The 20,237-nt window shown below is 44.3% G+C and overlaps 1 protein-coding gene and 1 long non-coding RNA gene across 7 annotated transcripts in view; one reads left to right on the top strand and one right to left on the bottom strand.

The window, feature by feature from the left end:
• Nucleotides 1–20,237, bottom strand: part of FAT3 (FAT atypical cadherin 3) — a 682,631-nt gene that overhangs the window by 41,483 nt on the left and 620,911 nt on the right. For all 6 annotated transcript variants that reach the window (XM_051850335.2, XM_051850349.2, XM_051850359.2 and 3 more), the window contains 6 exons: nucleotides 19,823–20,212; nucleotides 17,042–17,256; nucleotides 15,541–15,678; nucleotides 14,515–14,658; nucleotides 11,393–11,590; nucleotides 7,772–8,570 (listed from right to left, as the gene is read on the bottom strand). In XM_051850335.2, coding sequence (XP_051706295.2) covers nucleotides 7,772–8,570; nucleotides 11,393–11,590; nucleotides 14,515–14,658; nucleotides 15,541–15,678; nucleotides 17,042–17,256; nucleotides 19,823–20,212 — 1,884 coding nt within the window. The remainder of the gene's footprint in view (nucleotides 1–7,771; nucleotides 8,571–11,392; nucleotides 11,591–14,514; nucleotides 14,659–15,540; nucleotides 15,679–17,041; nucleotides 17,257–19,822; nucleotides 20,213–20,237) is intronic.
• The window catches only part of LOC127492080 (uncharacterized), a 102,319-nt gene that overhangs the window by 29,123 nt on the left and 52,959 nt on the right, over nucleotides 1–20,237 (top strand). The window contains exons 2-3 of the long non-coding RNA XR_007921073.2: nucleotides 295–526; nucleotides 6,325–6,433. This is a non-coding gene — a long non-coding RNA (uncharacterized lncRNA). The remainder of the gene's footprint in view (nucleotides 1–294; nucleotides 527–6,324; nucleotides 6,434–20,237) is intronic.

Genomic DNA, 20,237 nt, shown 5'->3' with positions numbered 1-20,237 from the left:
ATGAAAGCACAAAGCCATTTATACCAGCAACTGGAGCTCAAACTCACAGCTCTTTTTCTTATTTCCCGTGTTCTATCTCATGGCAGCCCATATAATTAACTCACAAACACTAACAGGATTATGCTAAGTCCAATCCCCACTCTCAAAACTGTAGCTCAAGGGATATATAAAAATACATGAATACAAATTCTATAAGTATATTCTAGAATAATGTAATTATTAGACATAATATTGGATATTTATATTCATTTCAGCAGCACTGGCTTTGATAGGTTCTTTTTGTTTTTTTTATAGGCTCTTTAGGGACAAGAGGACAGTTTTTGGCAAAGGATGTGTCTCTTCATGCCTTGAAAATCCTCCAGGGCCTCGTACCCAAGTCCCAGCCTGGGAAATGCTCAGCACAAACATTCCACTCCAGCGTTTTCTCGGCACGCTGGCCCAGTCTCTTGTGGCTCAAAGTGGTATGAACGCAGACGAGAGGCTGCTAGTTGGTGTAAACGCAACACTCCCTTAGCTGGGGACAGAGGTGATCATGTGCATAAACCACAGTCTACTCCCAGTAAAGACTTCTCATTATAGAAAAACAAGTTCCTCAAAATTATCTGCTCCCCATTTCCAATACTACAGTTCTTTCTTCTTTATAAGCAGAAAATGTAGGTCCTTCTACAAATATATGTTGTCAGAAGGGCTCGACCTTTGTATGCCAAACCTGAGCAATGTCATGTGCCCCTTGGCCTCAGAGGTACCTAGGTCTGGGTCCTGGGGACACTTTGCTGGGGGTAATGAACCTCTTTGCAATCAAAGCCCTTAAGTTCTCAGCTACATAAAATCCAGCTTTCACTAGGTGTTGAGGGGTTAACTTGTTTTCAGAAATCAATGTTTATACCATCACCTTTTCAGGGAAATGCATATGCCTTTTATTGTTGAGAGCCTTAAATATCTTCCCTCTCTGGAGGCAGGCAGTGCCTCATCTACTCTGGAGTATCAGTTAGGAGACAACAGTTTCAACTCCCATTGGCTTCTGGGAGGAAGTTTATCTTATTAACTATCATTAAATAATCCCAGTTTAATGAACTTGTGCTGTGTTTAATGATAGCTTGGGGGGATGGAGGCTCATAGACCTCCATGCTCTGCCACTCCAGGCACCCATCAATTTGATGCCAGAGTGAGCTTGAAGGGAGAAGGGTCCCACTTTATCAAACCAACTGACACCGCTAATCACATGCTGGGGTGGAACCAGGCACTTCTAACTGCTGTCACAATCAAAAGCACCCAGAGCAGACGCGGTTCCCCGTTTACAGATGCCCTTGGGAAGGCAGCAGTATGACAGCAAGGGTGCTGCTTCAACAAGCTGCAGATCTGGGTCTTGGCCTTGGTTGGTTTATTTGCTGTATGGCCTTGAACATACCACTTGGTTTTTGTGTCTGGATTCCTTTTCTGAAAAACTGTGATTATGATTCGTCACAGAACTGTGGAAATTAAGTGGGGGTTAGTGTATGTTAAACTAACATGTAGAGAAAAAAAATATATAAAAACAAATTTCTACAAGGTCTCAATACTGGAGATACTCGTTTGATTCAGCAGTATGGCAGAGCCCTGAACTCAAGTGTAATCTTTTTCTTGCTCTCCTTTTGGGGTCATGTTCATGGTTTGTAAGTTGATAGGAAATACTGTTTTCATTGGAGGCATAAAATAAAGCCTGGAGCTTTTTAGTCATCAGCATCACAGGGCACACACAGCCATGTCAGCCTCTTCACCACCTTCTCTGTCTTAGATGTAGGTGTTCTTTCCACATAGCCTCTACACCAGGAGAAATGTGCACACAATATGGCAATTTTCTGAACAGAGGTTCACACAGCTGGAAGTTTAGGTCACTTTCTACAGAATCAACAACATATGATTCACTTTCACTGAAGCTCCAGAGTTGTGGAACACACAGGGAACCTAAGGGGAAATCCTCTTAAGGTTGTATTTATGTATTTTACTCTTTTAATGGGAGAGGGAGAGGGGGAGAGGGGGAAGAGGGCAGGAGGAGGAGAAAGGGAGAGGAATGGTAGAGGGAAATTGAAACTACTGGTTCACCCCCAAAATGTCTGGGAGCTAGGAACTCAATCCAGGCTTCCCGTGTTTGTGGTAGGGGACAAATCACTTGCTCCCTCACCTGAAGCCTGCCAGGGTGCTTATCAGCAGGAGGCTGGAATCAGGAGCAGAGCTGAGACTTGGCTCAGGGTCTCCAGTATGGATGTGGGCATCTCAAGTGGCATCCTAACCATTGTGCCAAATGCCTGCCGTGTATGACTTTCACTATCTCTCCAGCATGCCCATGCTCCTTGGATTAAGTCTACGTCTTTAGCCAATATATCAGTATCTAGCTGTGATTACTATGCTGCTATTTAGAGTCAATTTCAGCCTCATGATTTATGTTGATACCTCACTGTATCAACAAGGATGCCTAGAATTAGGTAGGTGACCAGGATGGAATGGTCCAGGCCAAGGAGGCATGAAGGCAAGACGTCCCATAAATGAGTACACAGACCAAGCAGCAACAGATATAGCGACTAGCATTTACTGAGCCAGGACTGATTACTGTGCTCTTTTTCATGTATATATAATTGCATTTAACCTTCACAATAATCCTGAAGAGTAGGTACTATTACCTCCCATGAATAATTAACAAAACCAAGACCTGGAAGATCTGTTACCTTGCTCAAGGTCACACAGATGATAAATGGCTGAGCCAGTATCACACCAGTTTTACTCAAAGCACTCCTTAACCACAACACTTTTTATTTCTGCCCAGATTTGGAAGAAGCTTGGAAGTCACCCAATCCATCCTCCCCACAACTGCAGACTTCCTCTTGCTATATTCCTGGCACAGTAATTCAGCCAGGGTTTGAGCACCAGTGCCAGGAGCCCACAAGTCAGCCCTGAGATGAGCTTCTGCCTTATACAGTAGTGCACCAAATCCACCTACTTGTCCTGTCATCCAGCTCTACTCTTCAGAGTCACGCAGAACCTGACCTAAGTCCTCTTGAGATAGCTGATCTTGAGACAGCTGAGGATAGTTGCTATGAGACCTCTGAATCCTCTTTTCTTAGGCAAATACCCGAGGTTTCTTTGCTCCTTGGCTGTAAACAAATACTTGCTGTAAAGAGTTATAGGTAGTATAATTAAGGCACAGAGGAAGCATAAAGGAGGAAGTTATCAGTTCCACTTGGCCGAGTCCAAGAAAGGCATTGGAAGCAATGAAGCTTGTCATAATGGATCTTTGCCAGGCAGGGAAAGCATTTTAAGCAGAGCAGTCAGTAAACAGGAAGGCCCAGAGATGTGGGGTGAACTTTTTCTTGCTCATACACTCAGATGTTAATTGAATGCCATTTTACGTCAGGCCCTAGGAGGACGCTGGAGGTCCATGTTGAAAGAGGCCCAGTGTATCCCCCATCCCCAAGGAGCATGAAACAGCATCATGCATCAGGCTGATGGCAAGGAGCCGGGCTGAGCTGGGCGGTACAGTGAGAGGTCCTTGGGAGGAACACAGTAGCTCAGGAAAACAGAGCCTGCTGGTGGGTGGCTATGGTCATGCACTTCTAATAAGCATAATGAAATAAAATGATGAAGGCTCTGCAAGGCAATAAGAAACCTATAAGTTCCCTCTGATGGGTTTTTCTTTTTTCAGAAGTGGAGAAAACCTGAGACTCATGCTTGTTAATGCTAACTGAGAGAAAAAAACCAACAGTATCTACCCCAGTGGTTTGGAATAACCCTCAGTGACATCCCTTGAATCTTAAACAGGTTCCCCCTACAAACTTGGAGGTGCTTATTTTTCATTCGTAGAAATCTCTCTCTCTGTAGATCCCTCATCTCCAGGATGCAGGAGGATGCTTGAATGAAACAGCACTCAGCCCTTAGTGAACCCATAGAGAGAATAAGGTAGAGCCAAGCCAATACCATTCTAGGAGACCCTCTGCTTCTGGGGGACCATGTAAAGCTGAGGCTTCAGGATGAAATGTCATCAGAATACTTGTAGGCCATGCATGAAGGCGGGGAGTCTATTACTAAGTGGCATTTGCCAAAATAAGAATCTTGGCAAAGCACATGAATTCTGGGTGTGGGATGTTTACCATTGGTAAACATGACAGTGCTCTCCCTCTCTGGGTCAGAGCATGGCTGCTTTCTCATCTCTAGCTGGCACAGTGTCTCACCCTTGGTGAAAACGTCATTCATTTTACTAGGAGCTCCAAGTTCCATTCTGTGTGATGTCTGATGCATCTGGAGTCCATCCCTGCCATCACTCCCATCAACACACTGATCTGGAATTCTGATGGTTTTTTTGGGAGTCCATTCTCCTGGGTAAATGTCCCCTATATGATACATTCATATATCAGACTTTTGAAAAGTCAATGGGAGTTTTCAAACATAGATCAGCACAGTCCCACATGCTGCCACAGCTCCCTTTCCTCCCGCTTCCCCCATAGGTGCTTGAGGCCCTCTATAACTCCCCACTTTTTGAAGTTGGGGTCAGGCTTTCATACTAAAGTGACAAAGTTCATTGAACATCTGAAGCCTACCAGGAGCCATCATCTCATGGCATCAGAACTTTTGTATCTCTTGAAAGTTCCCTTCAAATGTGGTGCCTAACGGTGGCTGGAATTTAATGAGCTTATTTGGCACTAGGAACTCAAGTCTGCTTTCATTTTGTTAGGGCAACTCAGCATTTTAGTTCAAGATGCTAATGATAATAATTGGACCCAAAAATCTGCATGAGAAAAAGATGAACGGGAAGTTGGGAGGAGGACAGAATATTAAGGCCAAATCTTTATAAACATGACTACACAGCTCAGAATGGACAACTGACTCTTTATCATGCTAATTATTCCAATGATGGGAAAGTCCCTTAATGATCTGTAACCTTCCAGAGTAAACAGATGAGTGCCAATATGAGTTGTTTCTGTGTGTGCTGTGGCAGGAGGATACCTATTGAATTCAGTTACTCTTTTCCAGTAAATGAGAAGATGCCTAAAAATGCCTAATGCTTATCTTAACAATTCTTCATGGTGTTTTTATCTAAAAGAAAACATTTGAAGAAATGAGAGAGCCATCCTATTATAACTAAGAGCTTCCCTCCTGAACATGGACACATTATTTTTTCCCTTTTCACCCTGCTATGAGACTACTCAGTTTAGTTTCTTGATTACTGATGTTGTCACTTTGGCTATAAGGTGGACTCCTTGGCTCCATGCTAAATCTGCTGTCCATATCTGAGTGAGGGGCCCAGAGTTTTGAGTGAATCCCCCCCAGGACTCTGAGGGAATCTCTGCCTCACTGGATGTGTACTGTGAACTTGGCTATCAGTCTGCCAAGAAGATGAGGCTGGGAACGCTTATAAAGTCCTTAGCACTGATATAACAATTCACATAAAAAATGGAACAGTCCCTGCTCTTAAGATGCAGATAATAAAACATTGGCCCGAAGGGACCCTTTATTGAATCAGCATGCCACTCTCACCAGCTGTGTAGCCCTGGGCAAGGCACACAGCCATACTGCATACTGCATTTATAAAATGGACATTATCATACATCACCTCCTGAAGACAAGACTAGGCAAGATGACCTTTGGAGCTCCTTTTACCACTAAAATCGAGAATTCTATTTTACAGCTTAATTATAAGAATGACTTGGAGGTGAAAGGAGGCTGGAAGCATGGCCTGACATTGCCAAGGAAATCCTTGCTTACCGATCAAGCGCTTGCTTTTCAAACCCAGAACGTCTCCTCTCAGGCTGTCTGGGAGCAAATCACAAAAACTCTTGGCGTTCATCGTTTGCCAGGAGTAGAAAGGTTGACAAGGATTAGGGGATAGGAGTCCTGGGCAGGGAAATCTCCTTGAGACCTACTGCGTTTAGAACATTAGTGTTTTATGCAAAGTGGTGAGCAAGCCCCAGCCCTCCAAACCCCAACAAAAATCATCTTTCTAAATCCTTTCTCTGAGGGAAGTCTGCAAAGCCCTCCCTCCCTGTTTCTTCTTGATGAACTGATGTATCTACAGAGATGCAGCCTTTAGGTGGTTCCCGCGTACAAACATCACAGAAAGCTTTTCTTTGGCCACAGGAGGGACTGTCCTTTATCACTCTCTAGCACTGACTAGAACATCACTACAGCAAAGGGCTGCTAAGCTGACTTGAAGTCAGCCCGCACCTAAGGGCAGCGGCTGTCTCTCTCTCACTTTGAATCTTCAGTGCCTAGGACATTGCTGCCTCCACGGATGTTTGCTGAAAAAATGAGTCTTCCGACTATGAGGATTAATTAACTGGTATTCTTCTCCTGCAGGGTCTGCCGTGTCTTGTCTTGAACCCCTTATGAGCACTGCTGTGAATCACTGCATGGAGGCCCTAGCACAACTTTGGGACATAAATCAGTTTGCCTACAAGACAACCAGGTATGGCCCCGGACAGCTGGCATTCATAAATCCTGTGTGTTGGTGGCATCTGCCAGAAATGCATTGTACCTAGCATGTATGCTGTGAGTTACTGTTACTTGACATATTCCACAGGTCTGGACATCACTATGTCTGGCTGATGAATTCACTGGGTGCTACAGAGTGAGTGGCAGCAATGCTTCTGGCTGCTAGAGGCTGTCACAGTATCTCTTGGAGGGAGCTGTGATCCCTAGGGCTTCTCTCTGATCAAAGCATTCTCCAAACTGCATGGAGGAGGCAGAGGCCCTGCCTGTTCCCAGTTACCTAAAGGGGTGTTCCACCAGTGGCTTCCCTTCTGGACAACGTCCCCTTGGACCAAGTTCATGCTTGCCAGAAACCCTTCGGGTACCATATTCCTAGAAGTACTCAGTGAATTTATGTTTCCACAAGTCAAAAGAAGGGAAAGAAGTAGTATGCTTCTCACTGACCGCTGTGGATGTGTGATTCTGGGTAGCTATGGCCTTTGATCAGTGAGGGTCAACGTTTGCAGCTCTAGTTCCATCAACCAACAGGACCCCTTCATCCTCACGGCTCTGAGGGCTGAATCCATCCCGACTGTGCTCCCAGACATCTGGGCCCCATTTCTCACTAAAGCAAATCGACCTGCCTTTACCCTCTGCAACAGACTCCCAACTTGCTTCCCTGCCTCTGGTCTGGTCCCTCTCATCCATTCCCCTTAGGGGACTCTTTGTTGGAAGATAGATCTGATCAGTTACTTCTTTACTTCAGATCAGCCAGTGGCTCTCACCACCTTGGGATAATTTCTAAATTCTTCATTCTGGCTAATGGCCCTTGTGTGATTGCTAGACCTGCTCTCAAGCCTCATTTATCACCACTGCCCACTCCTTCTAGCCAAAGGGAAAGCTCTTTCAATCTCCTGAGTGTAGCTTCTTCTTTTACCCTTGAGCCATTCTCACACAAGCTGCTCCTGGTCTGGAACACTCTCCCTCCCTCTTTTGAATTCCTTCTTGACTTTGATCTCAACCTAAACGATATTCCATTTAGGAAAGCTTCCCTCTCACAGGCTCCTCCTATAGGACTGTGCTTCTCTTAACGATTCTTATGACACTGGCTTGCCTGGCTGTGCAGCTCACTAAGCTATAGTCACATGGTAGCAAGGTCTGAGCTTGTCTCATCTAATCATATAGCCTCAGCATCTGTCAAAGTTACTGGGCATACAGTAGGTGGTCAATTAAAATGTAACTGATTGGGTGATTCTATGCATGCATGCCAGTAATGGCAATCCAGGCTGCTGCTAATATTCTGGGAGGTAGGAGGAGCTTTCTAAGCAGCACTCACCATTACAAGTGCAGCGCACATTCCTGTAGAACCGTGGACACACAAAGCTGATGCGAGCTGTACTGTAGGTCATGAGTGCGTGGGAATCCAGGGACAAGCCCTGCTCACAGTGCTGCTCCTGACAGTCCAGCCCTGAGCAGTTCTTCTCCAGGATGGCTGAGATACGCATGACGTTCTCCAGGTGTCTCCTGGCATTGGACAGCTTCTGGATCAGGTAGGCTGGCTTGTAGAACTCACTGCTGTGCATCTCCACTGCAAACAGCATGTCCAGCTGGTTGGTGCCTGCCACAGGCTGGATGCTGATGATGTGCAGGCTGTCCTGCTTTTGGGTGAGGACTGCATTCCGCAGGGTGCGCCGGAACCCGTGCATGTGTAGCCCCACGAAGTCCTCGGGGGACACATTCTCAAAGCGGATGGTGACGGTGTTCTGTAGCATCTCATGGACCAGCTGCTCCACATGCACAACCACATCTATGGGCACCTGAAAGCGGCCGTCACTCACAGACACATTCAGGACATACTTGCCACTGTCAAGGCCTCCCAGGGCAATGATTTTCCCATCATGACTGTTGACTTTGAACAAGCTTTTCTGCTCTGATTTCAGGGCAAACGTGAGCACATCATACATATCTTGATCTGTGGCATGGATCTTCCCAATGACCCCACCAGGAAAGTCATCCTCCATGGTGACAATGAAAATTTCCAGAGGGATGGCTGTGGGCTTGTGGATACTTTCCTCGATGACCCGCACACGGATGTAGGACTGAGAGACTTGCTGGGGTTTTCCTGAGTCCTTTGCCTAAAACAACCAAAAAGGGGAAAACACAAGGAACGAAGGAAAAAAAAAAACCCTAATAATTAAAAAAATAAATAGCAGACATCTGTATCTTTTACTACATTTGCTTTTTCTTCCATCTCCTGCCATGATTGTCAAAAATGCTGAGGAGGTGAATTTAAGTAACAGGAGTGATTTATCACCTTCAGTCCCCATATGTGCACCTTGCTATGGACAATAAAATGTGTCAACACAATAAAGCCACTGGGGGTGGATAGGAAAGCAGGATATGGGGTGTCACAAGTTCCAACATGCACACAACGGATTGGCTTGTTTTCATTTTGGACAGAAACCCTGGGGAAAACTCATAAAATGGCATTCTCAATTGGAGAAGGAATCTATGTTCTCTGTTGGATTCTTTCTTTTTGACTGGGCCAGATGGCACCTTTCTGCACACTTGAGAAACATTATTTCAGTGGGAATTACATCAGAGTAAGGGTTATAATAAAAATAAGGTACACCAAAGGGAAAAATAGCCAGCCCTTTAAAACCTTTTTTCCCTCTTCTTCATGTAAGAACTGATGGAACAACCACTTGGACAATAGATTATTATTTCATACCTGCCACATACGTGGAGGAGACTTTAGGGTGTGAGGATTCAGGAGAAGGACTGATTCCCATGACTGAGTCCACAGGGCATTTGTCTGAAAATCTAAGACCACACAGCCTGTACTGTGCTGGTGGGTGGGAACTGGAATGTGGAAGGCTGCAAAAGAGCAGGTGTCTGGGTATCACTCAGACCCGAGTGTGAATCTTGACTCTGCCACTCATTGCATGTCTGCCTTTGAATAAATTCCTGACCTTCTCTGAGCTTCAATTTTCAGTATATCTAACATGATTAAAACAATAGGATTGACCTCACTGGGTTCTTACATCGTGGGATTAAAAGGGGAAGAGTTACTGCAGTGTACTTAGCACAGGACAAACCGATAGAAAAACAGAATGTGATAGATCCTGTGATTGTTGCTGTTTTCCTTCTTATCATCACCACACACTTCATTTGGTAAACCAAAGATGCTGAAATAGCAAAATTAATGTAGAAGGAGATGATTTGGCAAATTAGGTTGAAGTCAAACTGTGGACAGCCTCAAAAGGACAGTGATGAATTATAGGCCAGGGATTGCCCCACTCAAATGCCAGAGGCCAGAAAGATGGCAGGAAGGAATACAGCTGCTGAGTGTTAAGTAACAGTAATGAACCTGTGCCAGAGAAAGACTGGAGGCTGATGTCTGTGCAAATACCCTGAAATCTAAAGTTTGAAAGTCTAGGGTCAGTATTCAGCCTGCAGGGCCTCTTCCAAGCCCTGGGAAGTCACAGATAATTTTAGTTTAGGGCAGGGATCGGCGAACTTTTTAAAAGGGCTAGATAATAAATATTTTAGGCTTCTTTTCAGGTTGCATGGTCTCTAATACAACCACTTATTTCTGTGCTGACAGCACAGAAGTAGCCATAGAGCATATGAAAATGAATGAGCAAGGCTGTGCCCAAATAAAACTTTATTTATAAAGGGAAGCTGAGGGCGGGATTTGACACAGGGGCTATTGTTCGCTGATGCCTGGTTTAGGGAAATAATGGAATGACTGATCTGGAAGTGGAAGTGGTGTAGGGACAGATAAGGAGAGAATGAGGCTGAAGCCACAGGAATCATCAAGGAGGCTCCTGCAGCAATACAGTATGGGTATGGGACAAGGTAGGATAAGGAAGGGCAGTTGCAAAGGGAATACAACTGATGCACACAGGGACCTTATGAAGGAAGACAACCCAGCCTTGGTGCTGGTTTAATATGAAGGACTTGGAGGAGAGAAGCCTCTATGGAGATTCTAAACTCAAGATGATGTATCTGCTCTCCAACAAGTAGACAGAATCCTCAAAGGACTATCCTAGCTTCTGTGAGAGGGTGCTGCAAATCTCTTCTGGCAATGGAGTACCTACTTATACTGTGAAATAAAATTATTTACATAATATTGTTGGAGAAGTGGTGGCGACTGAAGTCACAGACATACTGAGAGACAGCAGTCATTAACTTATCCAAAGAGGTCATATATAGAATTCAGTGATGTACACATATAAAGAATGCTATCAGTGCCACTATGTATAATGAATCTCAGTTGACCACAGAGTGGGCAACTGTGAGCAGAAGTCATTCCATTTCATTGATGGGATCTAAATCTTGGTGTTGACAGAGTTCAAACACAGGAACTTAGGGGTGTTCTCCCATTTCCTGATCTTGCCCAGCCCCTTTGCATGCCTGCCACTTTTGCCTTTTTGTCCCATTTCATTTCACACAGGCCAGTGGCCTTAAGAACTGAGATCCTCTGAGGGAGCCTTTGCCAGCTAATTCACTGGTCCGTTCCCATCTACCCAGGGGAAGGCTCACCCAGCAGAGGCCACGAAGCTAACTGTGATTAAGACACTGGGGGCCAGCTTCCCCAAGTCTGGTGAGTGGGTAAGGAATATGTGGTATAAAGCAGCAAGTGATTTATCTTTGGGGGCCTGCTAGAGCTCTAAGATCTTTAGATCACAGCTTGAAGTCCAGTGAGTATCTGCTGGGGATATTCTACAGGAACACCCTTCCCGAACAATGGTGCTTTCCTTCCTCCCTGTTCAATTACACACACATAGGCGGCTTCTATTGGTGTGAAATTGAATTTGAGATTAAAAGGGGAACATTCCTGCATGGTAATGAATTACGTTGACTTGTTCAACAAAGAGAAAACAGCCAATGGACAGAGAAGCCAGCGCAGGAGAGAAAGACAGCACAAGGCACACAGGGAAGTAGGCTGTACCTGGACACACAGCACGTATTCTGGAGACTCTGTGTGCTGGAAGACCACTGCTGAGCGCAGGACCCCGTGAGGATCCAACACAAACTCCTCCTCTTCATTTCCCGACAAAATAGAGAAGGAGAAGGGAGGCCCGTTATGAAAGGAGTCTCTGTCTGTCACCAGCAGCTGCAAGATGCTGGTGCCCACCGGCCTGTTTTCCTGCATAAAAGGGTGCAGTAAAAAGGAAGACAAAATTATCTCTCTCCTCATATCTAAAAATTCCCATCATTATGGTGGAAGTGCTCTGCTAGAACATGGCTTTCAGCTGCCTCCCCACACCTGCCCCATGAGATAGCTCTCTGTAGATGGGACTCTTGGACCTTGGGTTGAGTGGGTTTATAGATGCCAAGCATGGTGCTGGGGACTCCTTGTATTCCCTCAGGCTGCAAAGCCCTGAGTTTTCCTGAAGAGTTCTGGGAATAAATGGTGCTCACCAGCCTTTGTGCTGTGGTCAGGCCAAGGCAACATCGCCCTGTTGGGATGGAAAGGTGCTTCCTCATACCTGACACAACACGATTCTGCTGAGACCCAATGATATCACAACATTGGACTTTTTTGGGGGCATGCTCGCAAATTCCCAGTCAATGTACAAAGGAACATTTCAGGTAGAAAATAGGGATACTATTGGAAGTTTTTATAAAAATTTAGTTCATTAAGCCTAAACGTTTGTGAAAATTTTAGATATTTAGAATTTCTTTCACTGAGAAGCTAAAATGCACTTCTAGAGGAAATTAAAGTTAAAAGAAATAAAACACTTAACCTCAGAACCAGTTTTGCTGTTTCTTTAGGAAAGGGAAAGGGAGTAGAATACTTTGCATTTTAAGAATGAAGAGAAAGTAAATCCTGAACTTCGTTTGAATCTTTGGAAGCCCTGTTGCCGTTATGTGAGCATTATTTTTCACAATCCCTCTGCATTTTCCCAAAAATGGGAACACAAAGACTCATTGTTGTTCTCTCCTGAGTCAAAGGTTATCCTGCCTTTGAAAATGCTGTGATAAATCCTCCATAGCTCAGGCATTGGTGTCTTTGGCCCACTCTGTTTAGGCATGCGTGATTCCACAGCTCAGGCCCCAAGTCAGTTTTATTAGCTCAGCCCTTCTGAAGACATCAGCATGAGGATTAAATGGTTTGGGTCACTGAGATGGAGCTGGTGATACACTGCAGTTTGGAGGGCAGGCCCACTCCAGGTTTATGTGCTGAATTAGGCTTATGAAAACCATGTGTTGGGATAAGGAAGCCATTCCAGGTTTGGAAAAGGGAGATAGGGTTTTTTTTTTTTTTTTTTTGAAGGAGAAAGATAAAAGGAGCTCAGTGCCCTTTTGTTCTGCTCATTCTTTCAAGTGCCCTTTTGGTCATCAAGAACTGGGCACCATCCCCTTCTGGAATCAGTCCTGGAGCTGCCTCTGCCCAGCAGAGATGTACTGTTTCACACTGACAACGTACTCAGCACCACACAAAACAGAAGATTTATTGGTTTGTTTGCTCACTCTATAAAGGCTGCTTCCTTCATCGAAGAGCAGGAGAGAGAGAGCGAGAGAGTGAGAGTCAGAGAGAGAGATTGATTGATTGAATATGTGTGCCCTCGGGGTCAGCATCTGAGAAAGAAAGGTGCAATACAACACAGACAGGCCTGGCCCCATGGAGAGGGGGGCCAGCCACTGCATGTGGGCTGAGGCACTCAGCTCTTTTACTTCTGGCCTCTTTTGGTGCATCTGAAAACAGCCTATCAAACTGATGCATGCATGTCATAAAACTGAACGCTGAATAGGCAAAGCCTATTTTGTCTTGGGGTGAGCACACAGAAGCACAGAGAAGCAGTAAGCACCATTGTGGGCAACAGTTGTGGAGACAGCTGAGAGAGAATGGCGGGAGATGTAGACCCTGGGGTCAAACTTTGTGGAAGTAGGAGAGCAATCAGAACACAGAGCTGCTGAAAAAAGCATCAGGAGAGGAAACTCAAACTGCCACTGGGGAAGGAACAGGCCTCCCAGCCTGATTCCTGGACAGCTCAGTGGCATGGGGCTGGGAGGAGGGTGGCTATGGATAGCCACACTCAAAGTCTTCAGTTTATAATAAAGGGGTCTCTAAGGCCTGGGCCAGTCTCATTAACTTCTGCCCAGGCCTGGGAGTCCTTGCAGTCAATTTTGGAGCCAAATTGTATCCAGGGAGAGCTGATTTCTCTGGAATATTGGTGGTTACTCAAAATGTGTATGTCAACCTCTGTCTCCTCTAAGTCCTCCACACTGTAGTATTCCTGGTCTGGAATTCCTGACCTTCCTCAAGTTGGGGCTCCAGGTTCTAGAAATGTTGTGGAATAGAAGAAGCTCAGCACCTAGTACTGTGCTCATAAAATAGTTTCTAAAGAAAAAACTGACCAGAGGCAAAGTCATTCCCTCTGCTAGCAGATTATCAGCAGTAAGTTATTCTATCCTGCAGTCTAATTTTAAAGAGCAGGTGGATTTAAAGTGCTAAACAAATCGCTTATGGAAGATTAATTTTAATGAGTAGCAGCTCCATCCTGATGCCCAATCTCCCTTTGACTGATGAGATGGTTCACATCAATCTCCCTCCACTGCCTGAATATCACAAAAAATTGCAACCTATTATGTGGAAAAGGGAGATACAAATTTATTTCCTTCCTTCCTTCCTTTCTCCCTCCCTCCCTCCCTTCCTTCCTTCCTTCCCTTGCTTCCTCCTCCTCCTCTTTGCAGAAGACAAAGATTCAAATCCTGACTCTGCCACTCAGTAGCTGCATGATCTTGCATGAACTATTTAATATCACAGACCCTCAACTCCTTCAAGTATAAGGTGGAGCAAACCCACCATTCCTCATTATGGCATTGTTTTGGCAACAAAAGTTATGCATAAAGCACCCAGTACTGGAAATAACCCAACCATAATGGCTCTTCATCAATGTTGATTACTCAGCGTGTTAGAAAAATCAGGCTCTTTTAATACCTGTCCTAGGATGAGATAAGTTAACAGTGAATGATAGTAACAATAAGCCATAATGAATAAACCAAAAGCACAGGAAGAAAGCTAAATGCATTAGGACAAGTATCTAGCAGGGACGATCTGCTTACCTGAATCACAGCAGTATAGTTAGCAGGTGTAAATACTGGGCTGTTGTCATTCACATCAGAAATATCAATGTTGACAGTTGCAGTTGATGACATTGCAGGAAAGCCACTGTCTACCGCCTGGACCAGCAGGGAGTATCCTGACACCTGCCAAGGCAGAGAGGTCACTGTAGAGAAGTGTGGCACTTCTCCCTTCCGTGCACACTGAAAGGAACTATAGGTTAACATGGTGCCTTTCTCCAGACCATGGTTTCTCAACCTTGTACTAGTGTCATTTGGGGCAGGGTAATTCTTTGTTGTTGGGGGCTGATCTGTGCATTGTAGGATACTTAGCAGCTTCCCTGACTTAGTCAAGCAGCAGTCAGTATCATCTTCTGCCCTTCCAAACACTGCCTAAGTCTCCTGGGGTACAAAACCACTCCCCAAGTAGAATGATGACTATGGGTCTCTGTTCAACAGTTTTCTTGCTAATCTGTTTTATTTATCAGTACCAGTATTTCTGAAGTTTGGGGGATATGTTGTCCTGTAGAGTTTATCTCTTCTTAGCATCACTACAATGATACACTTTTCCATACTTTTGGTTAATAAAGACAATATTTAGAGACTTAGTTTAACTTTTGACAGAGACATTTTCTGGATTATTCTGTTTGATCTACATACTTTCCAGTAATCCTTTTGTTCCTGCTTACCCAGGGCTAAAGTTACTCATGAACCCAAGACTCTAGAATTCCAACACTGAAAGAAATCTGCTTCCTTGTTTTGGGGGAGATAGAAATTCAAACATCCAGAAAGATCCATATTTGCCTTTCCTTTCAAGTCTGCATAAGTAAGAAATTGCCAGCATCTATTCTTGGCAGAAAGTTCTTTCAAAGTCTGACCCAGATACTTCACATTGCATTCGAGGCCATGCCTGCTTACTCTAATTATTTAGAATGGAGAACCTGAGAATTACACTCATGGGGCCCATGCCCCGGTTTCCAGTGAAGGCGTAGGTGTGGGCGAGAAGGGAGCTGGTCTAAAGGGGCTTACCCGTTCCCGGTCTAACTTCTTCTTAACCTTCACAAGGCCCAAGACAGGATCCACAGCAAACTCATTGTCCCGATCTCCACTCACAATGGAAAAATGAATCTGTCCATTGGGCTGGCTGTCTACATCTTCTGCTATTAGCTTCATGGAAAACAAGGGAAAAAGAAAAGACACAATGTGAGAGGGAATTGGGCATGTGAGAGGGAAATGGGCATGGCCATGAAAGTTTTCTCAGGGGCTCTGTTCACCAATGGCAGTGATGATGTCCCCAGTGGCACAGTTGATGGGCTGACTGAAGAGAGGCAGCACTAGGACAAGAGCCCCCCTTTTATTTCTACGTTAATTTTTAACTGTCTATGGCCTGATGCTGTAACTAGGATAAAAGGCAATGCTAACTGATAAAGATGCATTCCTGATTCTATTCCAAATCTGCAAACAATGGTTTCTACCACCGAGTCAGGCATTCTCTAAACCTATGCATTTACATATTAGGGAAGCCACACAGCAAACATGATGGTAATGTTAGAATTTAAATAGACAGAGTGTTGCACTGCTTGGGAAGGAGAGAAGTTCCAGGGAGTCCACATCTGATAGATAAAAATTGCATTGTTGACATTAGAGGGCTGTAGCCACAGGCCACCTGATGCTGCAGAAACTGGCCATGAGAGGAGTTGGATGGAAGAGAGCTGCCCACCCTAGGGATGGCAAAGATGGGCCTTAATTGTTTGCAAAACGTAATGTGTGGTTTAATTAAATCTGAGTCCTCAGAACACATGGCATGTTTTCCTCCCAGAAAGCTCCTACAAGAGTGGGCAATCCACTTAACACTTGCTCCCATTCATACCTGTTCCACTTTGTGTGTTGACGAGGGAAATGGAAGTTTATTTATTCTTAGCCGACTAATAACTTTCTTGCTGTAAACTGATAAATTAGTTACATATGTATATTTATGGACTACAGAGTCATGTTATGATTTATGAATATAATGTAGAATAATTAAATCAAGCTGATTAACATATCCATCACCCACATATTGTTTTTGTGATGAGCTCATTTTAAATCTACTCTTCTAGTGATTTTGAAATGCACAGTACACTATTATTAACAATATTCATTCACTGTGCTTGCAACTGATCTAAAAAAAAAACCCTATAGAACCTTCTTCCTTCTAGCCATCCAATAACTTACCATCTAAGTTCCCAAACTAGTAGGAACCGTCATTGGAAGTTCATTCCATAGGCAGTTTTGCTTCCTCAAAATATTTGCATTCCTGGGAGAAAAGTGATTATCAGTCTGTTTTACCATATCAGTTTATCTACCTGACTCATTCTAGGGTAGAAATTGGAGAAGGGGCCGTTGGAAGATGAGTTCCTAACGAGCATTCTTGGGACACATGGGCATTGAAAGGGCCAAGTGTGAAGAAAGTCCTGGGTAGACTTGGCTTCCTTCTTTACTCTGTTGAGAGTGACAGCTCACAGACATTTAGTTACCTCCCAGCACCTACCAAAATGACAGAGTCTCCCACCAAGGCATCTTCACTGATGACAGCACTGTAGACATCTTGGCTGAACTGGGGAGCATTATCATTCACATCTGTGAGGTTGATGCTGACAGTGGCCGCGGCGCTGAGAGCTGGGGTGCCTCCATCTTTGGCTTCTACCACAAGGTAAAACCTTTTACATACTTCATAGTCCAGGACTTCAGAGACAGAAATGCTCCCTTTGAAGAAAAATGGGGGGCTTCATTTGATTAGGAAAAACACTGGTCAGTCATTTCATAATTGCGGCAATATTTATAACATCATCTCTAGCCAAGGGATTTTAGGTATTCAGGAGTTTGTTTATTTAATGCTGTACTGAAAGCATTCTGGAAGTGTGATTAATGTTGTCAGTTAAAGCACAACTATCCATCAAATATAACACTGAAGAAATGAAGTTTTTTTTTTTTTTTTTCGTAACCATTTCTGTATATCTCTCAAGCAGCTGGAAAGCATCTGGTATTTTTCACTCTAATGTACCTAGGAAGTAGTGATGAGGGATGGTACCAACCACCATCCCTTCATAAGTATCTCCTGATTCTTATGTGTACCCAGAAAGTTCGAGAATGGGCTGTAGGGAGAGGGCTGTGACGGTGTGACCCTGCTCCTTTTCAGCAAGTAAATACTTGCAGACTTAACTGAACTGAATTAACACAAAGATGCCTTGCCAAGTTACAATGCACTATCTAAAACTATTAAGGTACAAAGAGGGCAAAGATTTCAGAACCTCAAGGTATAATGACATAATGAAAAAGGAAAACTATTTGGGAATCTGACAGCCCAGTGGCCAAATATTAAGTGCGTATTTAGTGTCCACAACTATAGAACAGATATTATAATGCCTATGTCATGGAGCTGCTTGAATTATGCCAGCAGAATAAGTGAAATCTGCTAGCTGGGTGCCCCTTCTAAGAGAAACTCATTGAGTACTATTGCCTTGCCATCCTAACCCTTTCTAGTGATGTAAGCCAATTTTGCGTTCTACAACCTGTAGCTGGTGATTTTGCTGCCTGCAGAATAGTCCTCAAGCCTGTACATTTTTCTCTCACCCAAAAAACAATCATTAGGACATGTGGGAAGGTCATGTTCACTCATGGCTTCAGAAAGAGAACTTCCCTAGTCGCTAAGACTGTTAATAGGCTATTAAGGTGAGAAACAAAGTCAGACCTGTAAGGAGAGCCTCTTTCTTCCCATTTACCACTCCCCATCCCAAGTGCCTTATTATGTATCCAAGTCTTATTGTCCAGTGCTAAATTTAAGTAATACTTAACCATTTTCTCATGGTTTTCATAAACAACAGTCATAACTAGACAGGCTCAGGCTAACACATACTTAAATGAGGGATATCTCTACATATTTTAATTTCATGTAATGACCTTAACCACAGTTATTGCTGAGAGAAGCACCAATGCAATTCCTCCATCAATGTTTGCACCTTCCTAAATCTAAGAGTGAGACTATATCTTCTGCATTTTTTTTTTGTATTCTCTGAGCACTGCAGTGTTATAGAGGGTATCGAGGTTGGGGCATCATTGCTAAGTCAGGAAGATCTGAATTCAGATCCTGGATAATTCACTTCTAACGGTGGACATTGTCAAAGTTATTGAACCTCCCTGAAGCTCTGTTTTTCTCATTTGGAAAATGTGAGATATACTTTATGATTTACTAGGAACCTGGGTCATTTGCAGTGCTGAATGTTGCTAATTATGGTAGTTTTTAATAAACATCATCCAAATATCATCACAAAGGACAGAGTCCCCTTGCCACTTGCTCCACAGGTGCATGTGTCCTCCACGATGAGGAAAAGATGTTCAAAGGCAAGGAGATCCGTAGAGTGGTAACTGCCTGGACTAGTCATAGGAGAGTCGGTAAATGAGTGAGAATATCCACAAAAAAGGCTTGCCTAGTAATGGAAATCTAATCACTCCATGACAACACAAGAGTGGGTATGTTTACTCTTCATACAATATACAAATCTGTTTTCTGAATTATCATTTTATACCCAAAGAGCCTCATGAACTCACTGATGAAGAGCAAGCCTGAATGTTCTCTTTTTCTTCTGTCCCCCCCACCCCCGGCCTGGTACTTCTCCCCTAGGTAATGCTCATATTTCCCCACAGCCTGAAAAGACTGGTGAAAAATGGCTGTGTTCTAACCTGACATCATGAGCAGAGTCCAACACAGCACCAGACTGATAAAAGTCCTCTCAGGGTTCTGGGTTGGGGACTCCTGCTTGCCACTGTGTACGTCCCTGATCAATGACTGCCCTGCCCAGTGACCAGAGTAGATATCTACGTGTGGACAGTGGCCACTGGATGTTCATCTCCAGAAGAATTTCTCAACAAATGTGCACAGGATCTGAGCACACATCCATGCATACACACATATACAACAGAAAAAGCAAAACAAATAAACCCCTTGTGCTCGAAATGCAAATACTATTTCAACTCCCCACTGGGGAACCACATTGCTGCCCTCTAATCCAGAGAACCTGGAGCCAACTTGGAGTGTAAGAATTTTCCAAGTGACCCAACAGTTAGGAGCTTGATGTTCTGCAGGGGTCTCCCTTACAGAAACGTGGAGGGCACTATGGGGTCTGCTCATCAGCTCTGCTACTAAAACATTTGTTTCTACTGTGAGTGAGGAAGAAGGAGAACAAAGAGGCCATCACAAAAGCTATTGAGAGCATTAGGGAAATAAGCAGCACAGAGTAAAGTCCTGAATTCCCAGTCTGTTATATTTACCCACCTGTCTTTGGGTTGATTCTAAATTTCCCCTGTTCATTCCCAGACCGAATGAGATACGTTATCTCAGCATTTGTGCCAATATCTTTGCTGGTGGCAAAAACAGCCAGGACTTGGGTGCCAGGGGATGTGTCCTCAGGCACTGTTACCAGGTAGTCCCTTCTCTCAAACACAGGTGGGTTGTCATTGATGTCGAGGACGGTGATGGTGACAGTGGCGAGAGAGGACAGGGACTGTCCTGGACTCTGGTCGGTAGCCCGCACACTGATGTTGTAGGAAGATTGCTGCTCTCGGTCCAGCGGCTGTTCCAGGATAATGATGCCAGATGTGCCATCAATGGAGAAGAATCCATTAGCAGAGTCTGCTAAGGAATACACAACCTTCCTGTTGATACCTGTGGAGACAACACAAGAAGGTGA

This window comes from Oryctolagus cuniculus, chromosome 1, assembly GCF_964237555.1.
Source record: "Oryctolagus cuniculus chromosome 1, mOryCun1.1, whole genome shotgun sequence".
NCBI lineage: Eukaryota > Metazoa > Chordata > Mammalia > Lagomorpha > Leporidae > Oryctolagus > Oryctolagus cuniculus.
The sequence above is the reverse complement of the archived record's forward strand: the minus strand, read 5'-3'. Positions and strand labels throughout refer to the sequence as shown.